This window comes from Ceratotherium simum, chromosome 14, assembly GCF_057802395.1.
Source record: "Ceratotherium simum simum isolate JZ-2026a chromosome 14, ASM5780239v1, whole genome shotgun sequence".
NCBI classification, from domain to species: domain Eukaryota; kingdom Metazoa; phylum Chordata; class Mammalia; order Perissodactyla; family Rhinocerotidae; genus Ceratotherium; species Ceratotherium simum.
The window spans coordinates 24,031,958-24,049,997 of NC_141913.1; the positions used below are offsets into that span (position 1 = coordinate 24,031,958).

Consider the following 18,040-nt stretch of genomic DNA (forward strand, 5'->3'; position numbering starts at 1 on the left):
TTTTAACATGATTGGAAGAATTAAAAAAATTTTCTAAGCAGACAAAAATATTAAATTAGAAATCAACAGAAAGAAATTTGTGAAAATCCCCAAATATCTGCAAATTAAACAGCAACTTCTAAATAAACAACAGGTCCAAAAAGAAATCACTAGGGAATTTAGAAAATATTTTTGAACTAAATAAAATTGAACTCACTGCATATGAACATTTATGAAAAGCAACAAATGCAGGTCATAAAAGGAAATTCATAGCTTTTAAATGCCTATTCTAGAAAAGAAGAAAAGTATCAAGTAAATAATCAAAGCTTCCACTTCATGAAAAGGGAAAGAGTAGATTAATTATTCCCAAAACAAGCAAGAGAAAGGAAATCAGAAATCAATTATATCAAAGCAGAAAAACAATAGAAAAATCAAGAAAAGCAAAATTGACTTTTTTAAAAGATTAACAAAATTGACAAACCTTTTGGCAGACTGACCAAGAAAAAGAGAAAGTACAAATTATCAAAATCAAGAATGAAAAAAAGTCATCTCTATTGCCATTAGAGAAATTAAAATAATTAAAAGATAATATTATGAACAAGTTTATAAAGCCAGCAAATTAGACAACTAAAATGAAATGGACAAATTCTTCAGAAGACACAAATTATCAAAACTGACTCAAGAAGAAACATAAAACAGAAGAGATCTAAAACCAGTAAAGAAATTGAATTAGCTATTTAAAATATGCTGACAACTTTGGACTTACACAGATGCACATGGATAGAAAACTCATTAATTGGGCCCTGGGTAGAAAAAGAATGATTCCAAGGAAATAAAAAACCCAAACTCGAAACTTATGAAGATTTAGAGATCAAAACTCAAGCTAAGAAATTAATATGGTAATTGGTCTAGAACCAGTAAAACTCCTCGGATCCTTATAGAGTCAAAAAAGCAGCCAAAAGTTTACTGATTTCTATAGAAAATAATAGATGAAGATGAGATCAGTATAAAATACGTAGAAACCATAATAAAAACAACTCAATACCAGGGAGGATCATCTGAAGCAAGATATGATAGATTAGATTGTTGTTCACTATCTTCCCCCTTTAGATAGAAATATTTTCTTGTCACACAGATTCTTGGTTTGGACATGTTACTTATTTTGGCTAAAGGATATGAGTAAAAGTGAAAGTATGCCAGTTTCCAGCTAATACCTTGTGGGGCATCCTATGTTTCTACTCACTCTTTTATACTTTTGTCATTTGCCATGTGAAAACCATGCCCCTGGGAGCTGCTAGCCAAAGACAAGAGACACACGGAGCAGACCTGAACCCATCAGTCTTGAGCCAAGCCCACCGGATCTGCAGCCAACCCAGAGACCCATGAGTGAAAAAAATTGCTTATTGTTGTAAGCTATTGAGTTCCAAGGTGATTTATTACAAAGCATTATTGTAGTAATAACTGATTAATTCACATGACAAAACAATGTGAAACAAAACAAAATTCAAAGATTGAACATTCTATTAATTACTGAGATCTTCCTCCACGGTAGAGGCATTCTTGTGAGCATTTATATGGGACCCAATTACCTTTATATTTCATTCTTTCTGAAAGGTCAATCCCCAAAACACTCTCCCAGACTTATTTTCACCAGTCTTACATTCATGTTCTTTCCAACTCCCTGACCACTGCGCAATCCCTTTTGCCACTTCCCACCTATACTCTGGGCTAATTCTCCTTCATGGTGATTTGCCTTCACCTCTCCCCTATTGAGCTTGTAACACAGCAGCTCCCAAATTATGTCAACATACCATTTGAATCCATTCATAAACCATGGCTGTGATTTTTTTCTCTTCTGTCATATGGTCATAGGGAAGTACCCATGGAGCCATAAATGTAGGTTAAGGGAAAGACAGGAAATCTATAGAAGCAGGTACAATGGGAATATCAGGGGAATCTGAGTCGGTTTATTTGTGCCTTCAGATGCTGCTTAGACATATGTACTCTTTTATTTTTTTAAGGAAACATTGTTATGCACATCTAATTTTATAATCTGTAGGATCAAATAGCAGCCAATTCATGATGAAAAACTTATTTCTGGTTATCTTTTTTGATAAGGAGAATAAAAAGCATTTGCTAGATGACTGATGCCTATTGGGTACAAACGGCTGTCATTTTGGAGAGGGGGACGCAGTGACCAAGCAGAGAGGAAGGTAGCCAGGGGTATAAATATCCCAGCCTCATTCTTCTCCATTATCTCCCATGGTCTCTTGTCACTGATTCCCATTGGTTGAACCCAGCAGGAAGACAGAGTGCAAAAGATATCTTTGATGCTGTCTATTATGAATCAGCCTCACAGGCCACAAAACAAAAGATACAAGCGGACATGGGGTTTTTAGGGGGTGGATGGATCTGGAGAAGTAACCACAAGATATCTAGAAAGAAGTGAATTTCCTTAATTTTATATAAAAAATTTTTCTTAACTACAAACATCGTACTTAATATTAGGGCTGTTAAGGAGATTAGAAGTTTTTCCTGTCACATATGCTAGGGACTCTGAGAATCTAAACATTATAAAAATACATAATACTACAATTTGTAAAGAAATTCATAAAATTTAGAGATTATATCCTAAATATATCAATATAATGGCAGTATATTCCTGAAAGTACATTACTTTTCAAGAATATGTCACAAATAGAAAGCATTTAAGAAAATATAGTAACAATGAATTTAAATTTCATTGCATGTGCTGGCTATTTAAAATAAAGCAGATGAACATAAATTTCAGTTTTTTAAGTAAATCTTTAATAGTATTGAATAAAATGCAACCCAAGCAATAAATTATCACTAATGGCAAGAATGTATTCCACCATTCAAAATGCATTTATTAGGTACCTAGAATGTGCACGCACATATCTCAATTTAATTTTTGGTAATTCCTTAAGTAGAACTCCATATAGACCCAAAACTACAATATCTAAACACTCTTATAAAGGGTATATGAGATTACATATAAATTGATTGCCAAAAACTAAATAAAATCAGCCCTCAACATTGACTTTTCTATTACTACTGACAAGGAAAGTCCTCCCAAACAATTAGTAAAATTGCAGATGACTCCTTGTGGATATGAATATGAATCTGCTCAAGAATCTACTGGGATCCAGAATTTCCCAGGATGCCTATTCAGACCCTACTGTAGTCTCGGTTGTCTCTAAAACACCAATATATATGTATGTATGTATTTATAAATTACATACCTATGCTACTGTTTTAGTAGAGTATGTACATCATAAATATATTCAAAAACCTTGTGAATCAGAACAAATATACCCCAAGCCTGAATTATTTATTTTTATAAACAGCTGTAGATACCAAATATTTTATAAAACACATTACTTTAAAGTGTTAGTAGAAAAAGGTCCACTCTTACCTGAGTTTAGAGTGCTTTTTGCATAATTTTTATAGTTAACTCTTTAGTAAAAGGTAACAAAGAGCATAGACAAAGGCTGGATTAAATTCATTCCCAGCCTAGGCCCTGGGCCCATTTCCTGCTTCTTGAGTTCTGCTCCAGAAGGGAGTGAACAAATGGAGAGTTCAAGCCGTGAGCTCAGTATTACTTTAAAAAGAGGAAACAGCCATTAAACCTACATTTAATTTATTTTATTAAAATAACATAATTGAGGAAATATTGGGTAACTATTTTGTCAGATGCAATAAAAAAACGTTAAAACCCAAATCATCAAGAAAAAAATTAGAAAAAGAATAAAATTTAAAATTATAAAGAAAAGTTCTAATCTTTTCTTGCAACTCCCTGAAATGTGTATACTCCACTTTGGAGACAACAGTTTTAGAAGACTTATACTATTATAACAAAGGTGTATGTATGTGTTCAATTTGACACATAATTTGAATTAATGGCTATTATTCCAGAGTAATAATTAATAGCACCTCTTTTACTCTCAAAGGGTCTTGATTTAAATGACAGGTTTTATGGGCACCCTAATATAACCCATTTACAAAGCATATGAATCTTGAATTAAAATTTTCACCCTATGATAGTGTAAAAAACTTCCAGAATCAGGTAGTCATGCATGTTTGATAAGGACAGTGTTTGGAGAAGAAAAAATCCAATACCTTTAGACTGACACTTTACCACAGGTCCCTCACTCTGTAGTCTAAAATACAACATTTCCTTATTGAAAACATCTGTTACCTGCATGACTCTTGGAAACATGTTAAGCTTCACTGCCTGCTAGAAGTTCCCAAAGAAAATTTACTATTGAATTCTCAAAAGCAGATTCATGTAGTTCCTAAAATATCACTTAGAACTCTTATGTTTTCCTAGTTTTAAAGATGTGGCTAATGACACCAACTAACAATCACTTTTAATTTATAAATTTCTAGTAACTGCCTATTGAAATACTGAAATATAGTAGTCACTATAGGAAATATTTGCCAAATGTTTGCATGCTCCTTGGGTACCATAAATCCCATGGAGTTTCCAACAAATACCAATTAACAGCAGGTCTAGGTTTGCTCAGTGCAGTCCAGTTGATGCCTGTAAGCTCAGCATTATCATTTATAGCATCTTTCAAAAGTGCACTGGTTTGGATGCAAAATAATATTTTATATTCATTCTAAACAGAGGTGATTTTTTTATTCAAAACTTCAACTGATTATCCATGCCTCTCCAACAAAGTAAATGGCAATATGAAAAATCTTTATTATTACCTTTCTGCACAGCTAATGGGATTTCTTGAAGTTTCCAGATTGACCAAGAATCAATTTTCATGTTAATCTTTTTCTTTCTTGATTTTTGTTGTTTTAAAGCTTCTTCAGCTTCTGCACGGTCAGTTTCTAGACTTTTAATGAGATGGATGGCCTCTGATAGCAATGTTTCCATTTCCTGCTTTAATTCTGGACACTCTGCATTTTAAAATAGGAATATGTATTCACATTTGTTAATGAATCAGCCTATAAACCAGGTGGTGGGAACATGGGTACTAGTTGCATCACTATTCTTTTTAATATTTATATATTTAATAAGAGGATTTTAGAAAAATGAATTAGTCTTTTAAAGACAGTTTTATTATAATATAATCATTATATTGATTATAACCTTTGAAGAAAGATTCTTAAATGAGTATTTTATAAAATAATTAGAATAGCTAAATCTCAACCAATATCTTCATGCATAACATCATTTTATCTGAAGGAAAAAAAACATTATTCATAAGCTGTATTACAGAGTTTTATTTTTAAATTATGCTTGTGTTTCCTTCCATTCTATGAGAAAAGCAAATCATAATGATCAGATAAATACTGAAAAATCCTCAGATGGTTCCTAGAAACAAGACACTTTATATTCTTTATCTTATCAGAAAATGACATCCCTAGTTAGCCTTGCCAGGAATTCATTCTATTTATTCAGTTATAATACAAATTAACTCCTTTAATGGGAGATATTTGTGATTCCTGGTTCACAGCTCTGGAATGATATAGTTTAATGTTAACAAAATGATTAACATTGGTATTCATTCGTCTATTTATGCAAGAAATGGGGAGTGAGCATGTTATGTTCTAGGCAATATGCTCTCTCTCTGGAGATAGATCAGTAAGGAAGACAGCTAGGGGCCCCACTATGGTGAGATTTATCCCTGTAAACAGTGACTTTTGCCAAAATGTGACATGACAAGAAAACATAAAGAAACACACTGTCAAGAAAGACAAAGCCCCCAAAGAGCTGAGGCTGGAGGAAAAACAGCAAAACTAGATCAAGAAGAAAGGCAACTAACAGACCTTTGTTTTCTTTTGCTTTTGGACAATAAAGACAATGGTTGCCTGCTACAAGGTACTATTATATAATAGTTGAAAGAGCAAGCTTAGCAGTCACACAGTTTCTACTTCTAATCTAGTGGGCTTATCAAAGAAATTCAGCATGCTGCCTGAAAAGAATTCTTGATAAACAGGTTTCTCTTTTGTAATGCATAAAACTTCTCTTTTTCTGGACTGGTCCTTTATTTGGTCTCCATTTATTTGGTCTACCGTCTTCTCTTTTTCAAATTCAATCACATCCTGGACACTTTATATTCTTAATTGTCTTTTTTTTTAACGACAACATACACATTGAACATTGTTCTCCAGCTAACTTATGATCCATTCAATTTCTATAACAAGATTTCAATCTGGAACACACAATACAGTTAATGCCACTTAAAATTAAAGCACTTCTCATTGGATATACATGTGTTTTAACAAAGATATCCATTATGTGTGTACAAAATATTTTTTATACTGTTTCTACAATAGCATTCTAAAATAAATGCTGTATGTATAACTTGGGGTGCCTCCAATTCATTGTATTTAACATCTCTCAATTTTTTTCCATAATACCCTCTCAGTTAGTTTTACTGTTTCACATTGAGTAAGTGAGAAACCACTTGCAATTTTTTTTAGCATAAACATTTAATTATAATAAATCGTCCTCATCCTGATACTATCTTGTATTTTTAGAGTCAAATGTACATATATCTACTAAACATAATTGCAGTTAATGTAACTGTTATTTTGCCCGTTAATATATTAATCTTTTCTCTCAGCATTGGTCATGTGAAAAATTAAGAAGTAATGAATGAGGTTTTATCTTCATTGTAGACATAAATTGTGAAAAGGGAAACAATAAAAACAGAGCCTCACTCTGAATGACAACTTTGAATAACAAAATATTTGTGCTTTCAAAAAGTCCTGAGTTTATTAATTATCCTTCACTAAAGGAAGTCGTTTAACAAATTTTTGTGGCGAGGAGAGGAGGAGGTGTTTAATATAATATCAAGAATATATTCAAATATGCTGAAGTAATTTTAACACAAAATTTTATACCAGTATATAAGTTATTTAACATTTTGTAAATTGTGACAACAATATTAATCTTAATTTATGTATACTGTAGAGCTATGATGCCCAGCATGGTAGCCATGAACCACATGTGACTATTTACATTTAAATGTAAGTTAAACTTCAAAAATTAAATTCCTCAGTCACATTTGCCACATTTTAAGGACTCAACAGCTATATGAGGCTAGTAGTTACTCTATTGGACAGTGCGGATATAGAACACTTTATCACAGAAAGTTCTACTGGGCAGAACTTAACTAAATTAGCTTCTTGAGAGGTGGGCAGGGATCATTATATACTCAGGACCTAGAGAAGCATATGGTATATGATAGTCATTGATAAAAATTTGTTGAGTAAATGTTTAATCAAATGATATAGAAGGCTTTTTCCTCTATTAGACACTCATAAGAACTATAAAACTCTTAAATGTAATTACATTGAAAATTACTAAATGAAAAGTCAACGAGTTTTTAAATATAATTACACTTATCTAAGTATGAGGCACAACTCTACCTCTCTCTTCTGGTTTGACCTCTTTCACTGGTGTAACAATACTCCAATCTTCTTTCAGGACTTTTGTTGAAGAAGTTCTGCTCCTACATAATGGGAAAGAAGAAACCAACTAATAAAGGAGGGCTGTACTTAAAGTCAGTAAAACAAATTTTAGGTGATGCTCTTACATTGAATTTTAAATGTTTGTGGTGAAACTTACGATACATGCTAATTCTAGTATATAGGCGATTAATATAGCAAAATTCTAATATGTAATGGGCTTTAAACTTTATAGCAAATTAATAGAAATTTAAAATTTGTTACAAATGACCTGAAAATTTTTGAGGGGATATTAAACCAGCATTTTTTAAATAAAATTGGTCATTCCTAGACAGTGTTGTTATCAGAAAAAGAAAGTTTATTGAAAATAATTTGAATGAGCTATTGCTCTAATTTCAGTTTAGCAGTTTCTGGGAAACAAATATAAATTACAAGGAGCAAAATACTATTTCAGATTTGAAGTTAATAAGGTTTTAGAAAAATGTCCAAATTAATAGAAAAATGTCCAAATTAAAATGTTATTTCTTTTCTAAAGAATCTTTCTAGCTACAGTTTTTCATGTTGAATAATGAAATAATTCTCATTATCACTATTTCTCTGGTCCAATTCTTGAGTCCTAGACTAATTTCCATTGAATTTAAAAAGAATTATTTTTCCTCTGATAAAAGTTGTAAGAAAATCAGTACCAACAACAAAGCAAGGAGTTTCATTTTTATGAAATTATTTTTTCTTATTAAAGAAGCATTACAAATTAAAGTTGTATACACACCAAAAATCATAAAAAATATAAAATAATCCATATTAATTCACTCTTTTCAAATATAACATAGAATATAACATTTTAGTGATATTTCAATTTTTATAAAATTATAGTCATAAGATTTTGCATGCTGCTTTAGTTACATGACATTGTTTCCTATGTATTTGACTACCACTTAATATTATCATTTAATATTTCATGTTATTTGTCTCATTATTATTCCAGAACTTAATTAGGAAAGTCTGTCTAACCTGAGGTGAGGGAAATATTCATTATATTTTTGTCCTTTAGTTTTAATTGCATTTTTAAATATTTTTGTTGAATAATGTAATGTATTTTTTCTTGTTTGTTTCCTTTTAAAAAAAGTAGAAAAATAATTGTCCCAGCATCTATTATTAAATAATTCTCTCCCCACTGACTTGTAATACCAATTACATGATATAGTAAATTATTATACATAATTAGATCTATTTTCGTGTATTTTATTCTAAAATTCAGTTAAAATTATTTTTTAGACCAGTATAATTTTAACTTTTAAATTTCTTATTGTGGCAAAAGTCACATAACATAAAATTAACCATTTGGAAGTGCAAAATTCAATGGCATTTAGTATATTCAGTGTTGTGCAATCATCATCCCCATCTAGTTCCAAAACACTGTCATCATCTCAAAAGAACACCCTTTATTTATTAAGCAATCTCTTCCCTTTCCCTCTCCTACTAGCCCCTGGTAACAACTAATTTGCTTCCCATCTCTATGCATTTCTCTATTATGGATATTTCATATAAATGGAATCATACAATAGGTGATCTTTTGTGTCTGGCTTCTTTAACTTAGCATAATAGTTTAGAAGTTTACCATGTTGTAGCATATATCAGAACTTCATTATTTTTTATGATTGAATAATATTCCATTGTAAAGATGAACCACACTTTATCTATTAGTCCACTGAAGGATTTGAGGTTGTTTCTACATTTTGGCTATTGTGAATACCGATGATATGAACATTTTGTACACAAGTTTTTCTTTGAACATCTGTTTTGAAATCTTTTGTGTATACACTTCGAAGTGGAATTGTTGGGTCATATGGTAATTCTAGGTTTAACTTTTTTAACTTTTTTAAGGAATCACCAAACTGTTTTTCACAGTAGCTGAACCATTTTACATTCCCACCAGCAATGTATGAGGGTTCCATTGCTGAATAAAAGTGGCAAGAATGGGCATCCTTGTCTTGCTCTTGATCTTAGGTTGAAAACTTTCAGTCTTCACCATTTAGTATAACGTCAGTCAAGAGTTTTTCATAAATGTTCTTTATCATGTTTTGGAAGTTCCCTTTCAATCCTAGTTTTTTGAGTGTTTTCCTCACAAAAAGGTGTTAGATTTTGCCACATGCCTTCCACAACAATTGAGATGTTCACTTCACATGGGTTTCTTCCCTTCATTTTATTACTGTCATGTATTACATTATTGGTTTTTGTATGTTGAACCACGCTCATATTGTGGGGACAAATCTTACTTGGTCATGATTTATAATTCTATTAATCTGTTGCTGGATTCAGGTTGCTAGTATTTTGTTGAGGAGTTGTGTATCTATACTCATAAAGTCATTGGTCTACATTTTCTTTCCTTGTGATGTCTTCATCCGGCTTTAGTATCAGGGTAATGCTGACCTCATAGAATGAGTTAGGAAGTGTTCCCTTCTCTTCTACTTTTTGAAAGAGTTTGAGAAGGACTGGTATTAATTCTTCTTTCAATGTTTAGTAGAATTCACCAGTGAAGCCATCTGGTCCTGGGCTTTTCTTTGTTTGGAGATTTTTGATTAATACTTCAATCTCTTTACTTGTTACAGATCTGTTTAGATTTTCTAGTTCTTCCTGAGTCAATTTTGGCAGTTATTGTGTTTCCAGAAATTTGTCTATTTCATCTTGGTTTTCTAATCTATTGGCATACAACTGTACATAGTATTATCTTACAATCCTTTTTATTTCTGTAAGCTCTGTAGTAATGTCTCCAATATTTTTTTTGATTTTAGTAATTTGAGTCTTCTCTTTTTTGTCAGTCTAGCTAAAGATTTACGAATTTGTCAATATCTTCAAAGAAACAACTTTTGTTTTCATTGATTCCATTTACTGTTTTTTTACTCTCTATTTTATTTATCTCTGTTCTAATCTTTATTTCTTTTCTTTTGCTAGCTTTAGCACACTCATTATTTTCTAGTTCTGTAAGGTATAAAGTTAGGTTACTATAAATTTCCCTCTAAGTACTGCTTTTGCTGCATTCCATAAGTTTTGGTACACTGTATTTTCATTTTCACTTATCTCCAAGTATTTTTTAATTTCTCCTGTGATTACTGCTTTGACTCATTTTTTTTTTAAGTGTGTTGTTTAACTTTTGTATATTTATACGAATTTTCTAGGCTTCCTTCTGTTACTGAATTTTAGTTTCATTCTACTGGTCAGAGAAGATACTTTGTAAGACTTCAGTCTTTTTAATTTCATTGAGATTTGTTTTGTGGCTTAAACATACAATCTATCCTAAAGAATGTTCCATGTGAATGCGAAAAAAAATGTGTTTTCTACTGTTGTTGAGTGGAGTGTACTGTATAAGTCAGTTAGGTCTAGATGATTCTAGTGCTGTTCACATCTATTTCCTTGTTGATCTTTTTAGATATTTTATCCATTATTAAAGTGGGGGTATTGAATTCTCCAACTCGTATTATAGAACTGTCTATTTCTCCCTTCATTCTGTCAGTTTATACTTCATGCATTTTGAGGTTAGGTTGTTAGGTGTGTAAATGTTTATAACTTTTATATCTTCTTGAAGGAGTGACCTTTTTATCAAGATATCAAGTATTCTCTGTCTCTTGCAATATGTTTTGATGTAAAGTCTATTTTGTGTGATATGCCCATAGCCACTTCAGCTCTCCTTTGGTTACTATTTTCATGGAATATATTTTTCATCCTTTCACTCTCAACCTACTTGTGTCTTTGGATCTCATGTGAGTCTCTTATAGACAGCACATAGTTGGATCATATATTTTTATCCATTCTACCACTCTCTACCTTTCAATGGGACAGTTTAATCCATTTTCATGTAAAGTAATTACTGATAGAAAAGGACTTACTTCTGTCATTTGGCTATTTGTTTTCTATATTACTTACATCTTTTTCATTCTTTCATTTCTCCAAGACTGCCTTCTTTTGTCTCTAGTTAATTTTTCTTCTACTTTTTGTTTTAGTTTCTTTCTTACTGGATTTCTGTTTTGTTTTTTTTTAGAATTTTTCTTAGTGGTTCCCTGCGGATTACAATAAACATCTTAACTTCATAGATGTTAAGTTTGAATTTAAATCATTGTAGTATCAACAGTATTAAAAAATTCTATTCCTGCTTAGCTCTGCTCTGTCCTTTATGTTGTCATTTTCACAAATTACACATTTATATACTGTTTGCTCATTAACATAGATTTATAATTATGGTTTCATCCATTTGTTTTTTAAATTATATAGGAAAATATGAGGTATAAAATAAAAATGAAATTATACTGACTTTTGTATTTATCTTTGTATTTACCTTTATTGTTGTTCTTTATTTCTTCATATGGCTTTAAGTTATTGTCTAGTGTCCTTTCATTCTGCCTGAAGGACTACCTTTAGGATTTTTCATACGACAGGTCTGTTGGTTTTTGAAGACCTGAAATCCCCCAGTTTTTGTTTATCTGGGAATATCTCAATTTCTCTTTTATTTTTGAAGGACACTTATGCAGGATTCAGAATTCTTGTTTGACAGAATTTCTTTCTTGCAGCACTTTAAATATGCATTTCTACTGCCTTCTGGCCTCCATAACTTCTTTTTTTTTTTTTTTTTAAAGATTTTATTTATTCATGTTTTTCCCCCCAAAGCCCCAGTAGATAGTTGTATGTCGTAGGTTCACATCCTTCTAGTTGCTGTACGTGGGACTCGGCCTCGCGTTGGACGGAGAAGTGGTGCCTCGGGGCGCGCCCGGGATCCGAACCCGGGCCGCCAGCATCAGAGCGCACGCACTCAACCGCTAAGCCACGGAGCCGGCCCAAGCCTCCATAACTTCTGATGAGAAATTGACTGTTAATTTTATTGAGGATCTCTTGTACATGATAAGTCACTTCTCTCCTGCTACTTTCAAGATACTATCTTTGTCCAAGGCTTTCAACAATTTGACTGTCAAGTGTCTTGATGTGTGGATCTCTGAGTTTATCCTGCTTGGAGTTCACTGAGTTTAGTGGAAGTATAGATTCATGTCTTTATCAAATTTGGGGAGTTTTCAGCCAATGTTTTTTTCAAATATTCTTTCTTCCCCTGTTTCTCTCTGCTATCATTCTTGGACTCCTACAATGAGTATATTTGTATTTTTGATGGTATCCCCCAGGTCTATTAGGCTCTGCTCATTTTTCTTCATTCTTTTGTCTTTCTGCTCCTCAGCCTGATTAATCTCAAGTGACTACCTTCAAGTTCACTGATTCTTTCCTCCGCCTGCTCAAATTTGTTGGTGAACATCTCTAGTTAGTTTTCATTTCAGTTACTGTACTTTTCAGCTTCAGAATATCTATTTGGTTCTTTTTATAATTTCTTTCTCTTTATTGATATTCCATATTTCTTGAGACATTAGTCTTCTAGTTTTGTTTAGTTCTTTGTCGATGGTTTCCTTTATCTCTTGAGGATATTTAAGACAGTTGATTTAAAGTCTTTGTCCAATAAGTCCAATGTTTGGGCTTCCTCAAGGTCTAGTTTTTATTAATTTCTTTTTTTTCCTTGTTAATGGGACAAACTTCCTTTTTGTCTTTGCCTATCTCATAATTTTTGTAGGAAACTGGACATTTTTAATATTTTAATGTGAAATGGAAATAAGATTACCCTCTCTCTATTGGGTTTGTTGTTGCTGTTTGCTGTGGGTTCTCGTTATTTGTTTGTTTAGTGACTATTCTAAACACTTTTTGTAATATCTGTCTTCCTTGTCAGTGTCAGTGGCCACTGAAGTAAATGTTTCATTAGCTTACTGGAGAGCTTACGTTTTGTTCATGTTACCTTAAATACCTGCAGCCAAAAAAAACAAAAAAGAAAAAAATACTCTCCTAATCTTGGCAGATTGGCTCTGTGTGTTGGAGTACTCCTTCAATGCTTATCCAGGCTGTTTACAACTCTGCCTCTACCTTCAATTCTTGCCTGTGCAGATCCTAAAGGTTGGCCAGAGGTACAAGATTAGGGTCTTCTCTGGTCTTTCCTGAGCATGTGGCCAGCACTGGTCATCTGTGTGCACTTCTTCATTCTCCACTATATGTGAGAGCTTTAAAAATCCTTATTCCCTCATGTATCTCTTTTTCCAACTTTGCTTTCCCAGGCATTTTGGTCTGCCTAATGCTTATCCCAACTGGTATCCATAGCCTCAGACAGTGGTGGCAAGTATATGCCTTTAAATGCTTTCAGTAAACACTGCCTAGAAGTAGCTCCAGCTCTGTGTTTGCTCCAAGTCAGGCAAAACAATGACAAGTCCTTATGCCAGTCCTTCAGGGACTCAGTCAGACAAGTTAAAACACTGAACTATAATTCTTTGAGAATAAGGTCTATATTTTTCCCTCCAGCACTAGCAATCTGTACCACAAGTGCAGGCTGCTCTCTTCATGGCCACCACTGATCTGGGAGCTGGAGAATGGCAAGTCGGCAATTTAAAATGTGACATTGTTCTCATAATGCAATGTGGCAGACTCTTTCTTCATTAACTTTTCCTCTAGTTGTAAGTTCTTAACTAGATTCCAGATAGCTCCAAAAGTTGATTCTGACCAATTTTTGCCAACTTTATAGTTGTTTTTGCAGTGGGACACAGCCCTGGAGATCCCTATTATGCCATTTTCAGTGATATCCTAATTCTTAAATTTTTAAAAATAAATTTCACATCTAATGTGAAAAATTCAGCTTTCGATTTCCTGTTCCTTTTGAAATAAAACCTATCTACAGCAGATTAATCATCAAAATTTGAACATAATTAACAATAAAGAAGTATTAAAAGTTCTTACCATTCTTCAAAAGAAGTTTCAAACTGTCAAAATAAAAGATCTCAATAAAAATTTTAAACATCTTAAAAAACAATAGTAAACTTAACTTACACTTGAACTCACTGATAAAACCGTAGATGGTCCATTTAACATACCCCATTGTATTTCTGTCAAATCACACTCTCTGTTGTTTCCAAAGCAGGTATATACTTCTCCTAACTATTCCTATCCTTTTATTATTATTCCCACCTAATTGTTCTCACCTTTCATCTGTGTTTCTAAATCTTACCCCTTCAACAACAACCAGGTCAAATTCCACTTACTCCCAAAAGACATTCCATGCAATCAGAACTGCACGATAATATATTACCAAAGAGTGGTAAACACATAATTACATGTAAGTTCAAAATTATTTAGTTTTCTACAGTATTATCCCTCTTCTGGACTATAAACTCCTTGGTGGGAGTCATGTTCCACAGATATATTCTAACAGTATCTTGGGCTGTAAGGGGCAGAAATTACCAAAAACAGAGACTATATAGTCAGAATGTTATGAGTTTCATAGATAATCTCCAATTCAAGATGTTAGATTGGGCATACATGATTCCTTCTCTTCAATTCCCATATCATATCAAAATTTCTAGGGGAAAAATATATGTGTGTCAATAAAATCACTGGAGCATATATTTTAGAAGAATTCCCAAAAATAGAAAGTAATCAGACAAGATTTACAGTGAAAACAGAGCAAAGAAAAGTACAACTCAGAAGAGACAAATAGAGAACATTTCAGGGAGGTGAAAGTCTTCTCTGTGGAGATCATGAGGAATTCCAAGCATGGGAGAATAAGCAGGTGATAATGAAAGTAAATAATTGAAGGGCTACTTGTGGTGAGATCAGTCAGTCTCATTGCTTTCCATCCCAAAAGTCCAGAATACATAGCTGAGAAGATGCCTTCTAATCATTGCCATGAGAATAACTCTCTAACCACACTGGAGATCCGTCTAAGATGGAGAGGTTGCCTAAGAATGGAAGTTCTGGTTCTAGAGAGAAATAAAACAGAGCTTAGATAACTAGCAGAATCCCACATAGACACAAACAGGTGGGTGAGGAAAAACAAAGGCAGATTCATCAAGTAATGAAACATTCTAGGGTGCTACACTCAATATAAGTTTGTTTAGGCAAAAGTAGATGCCCTCAACTGTCTTGCCTAAATATATTACCTCCCATTTACAAAGAGCCCCAGTAAAATTTTTTATATATTGGAGAAAAAGCCTTTGATGTAAGCAGACTCCAATAGCTGCTAAAAAGCAAAGAAATAAAAACAGCAACAAAAAATCCCAAAAAACTTATGGTAGCAACCAATAATCAGTCTGGTCCATCATTTATAAACACAAAGGACAAAAAAAGAGTATAGAAATATTTGAGGAAAGATTAGAGCATGAAAAACAAGAAAATTTACTTCAGATATAACAGAAATACTGGAATGAACCAAAATGAATAATAAATTCAAGGCGTATATCTCTTTTCTACACAATATTTACAAATAGAAAAAATTTAGCTTAAGAATGTCATTATCCAAATATGAAATAGATTAAAATAACTAATCATTTTACTATCCATATATACACGTGAGAATTTAGTTTATTATAAATTCATATTTCAAATCAGTGGAGATAACTCAATGAATGATGTTGAGATAATTTGAATAATTATTTGGAAAAGATAAAATATCATTATCTGCTTTATACCATAAATAAACTTCAGAGAACTGAAGGAGCTAAAGGAAAAAAAAATTAGAAATGATAAAACATTTTAATAATCTTGATATCAGGAAGTTTTTTTAAACTATACAAAAATCTCAGAATTTATCAGATAGATTGGTTTACGTACAAATTTCTTTATGACAAAACTACTATAAATAAGTTAAAAGACTAGTACAAACAAAAAGTATTTGCAACTAACATAAAAGACAAGAAATATCTACCAATATTTCTATAAATATGTAAAAAGCAAGCAACGACACTAGAAAAAAATTGGGAAAACTACATAAACAGCAACTAACAGATAATTAAATGCAAATGGGCAGAAAACATCAGAAAAGATGCTCTATTTATATGTGTTAATTGATCTACATATCTATATATTTATCTATATCTATGTACATGAACACACAATTACATACACACATATATTAAATGAATACTATATATACTAATATGCTACAGAATCAATAATTTAACATTACAGTTTTCATCAATTTGCCCATCTCTTCCATTACCTTCTATTTAGTTCTCTCCTCTAAACAGGTTTTGGTGTTTGCTATACTGCTGGAATTTTCTTGTGCTAAATGTATAATAGATTCAATGGAATCTGAAAAACTCCCAAAGAGACTAATTTCATCTACATAATAAAAAACTAATGAATGCAATTGTTTGAAATCTCAATGGGTTATTTCATGTAATACAATAAGCTTATTCTTAAATTTATATGTACCAAGAAGAGCCACAGAAGTCTGAAAAAGAAAAAAAACCCACATCAGATATTAAAATGTATTATGAAGCATGTAAATTAGTGAAATGAGGTATTGTAATAGAGAGGTAAAATTAACCAGTGGAATGAAGGAACCAGAAATAGATCAATCACATATGAAAACTTGATATATGATAGATGTAGTATAGTTGATTTCTAAGAAATAACAGGATTTCTCAATAAAATTGATGTTGAGAAAAATAAGTCTCCATATTTTTAAAAACAAAAATAGTTAACTTATTCCATTCTTACACGCAAAGACCAATTTCACAATGTTAGAAATTAAATCTCAAGTGAAAATCTTTAAAATTTTAGAAGAAATAAAGTAAAAATTTTGTATGACCCTGCATATGGAAAGATTTCTTAAACAAGATGCAAAACACTTAAAATAAAAGGAAAATGATAAATTCAAGTACATTAAAATTAAGAACTTCTTTTACTAAAAAATATCATAAAGAAAGTAAAAAGACAAGTCAAACTGGGAAAATACGTTTAAAACATACATAACAAACTAAAGATAACAATTTGTTCCTACAAGTCAATAAGAAAATACAAATAAACCCAGAAGAAAATGAGTAAAAGATAAATAGGCAGAGAAGAGAACGAACATTCAATGAATATATTAATAGGTTCTAAACTAATTAATAATCAGAAAAATGTTATCCCTTGGTTTTGGTGACTCAGAGTTCTCCCAGGACAGAAACCTGCAATCAGGCTGATTTATAGGATAATTCCAAGAAGCCACTTGAAGCATCACAAGAAAGTCAGGAGGAGATTGGTTAAGAGGTACTTTAATGAACTCAGACATAATTATTCAAAAAATTCAAAGTCCTCAATAAGTGAGTAATGCTTAATTAATATTCTCAGCTTGAGCCTCCTCATAGCACAATAGGAAATGATGTATTTTATAATGATAAAAACAGGTTACCTAAATTTTTAGAAACAGAATTAAATTTGGTATAGAGAAACATTTTAGGATAACATATCAAAACTTTACCATCGCAACATTTTGTAGAAGTGATGAAGCAATAAAGAAAAATTATTTTAACTGGTCTTTGATCATATGTGAGGAAGCAAAATTTCAGGCACCTATTATTCAAATAACTGGGATATTTAAATGGCTAACATAGGAAAGGCCTATAATACCAGAGAAAAACTGAGTTTTATATTTATAACTGCCTATCTGAAATATTTAAAAAGTTTTAGAAATCTCCCAAAGTCTCTTTAAATTATTTTTAATAAAATTCTTATTATAATTAGCTTAGAATTTCACTTATTGCCATAAATTTTTGAGATA

The 18,040-nt window shown here is 31.9% G+C and overlaps 1 protein-coding gene across 1 annotated transcript in view; it reads right to left on the reverse strand.

Annotated features, from left to right (window-relative positions):
* The window catches only part of LOC101403641 (coiled-coil domain-containing protein 178), a 120,940-nt gene that overhangs the window by 59,472 nt on the left and 43,428 nt on the right, over positions 1-18,040 (reverse strand). Inside the window, exons 4-6 of the mRNA XM_087439114.1 lie at positions 14,236-14,258; positions 7,393-7,475; positions 4,717-4,911 (exon numbers count right to left, since the gene is read on the reverse strand). Of these exons, the coding sequence (XP_087295240.1) occupies positions 4,717-4,911; positions 7,393-7,475; positions 14,236-14,258 (301 nt within the window). The remainder of the gene's footprint in view (positions 1-4,716; positions 4,912-7,392; positions 7,476-14,235; positions 14,259-18,040) is intronic.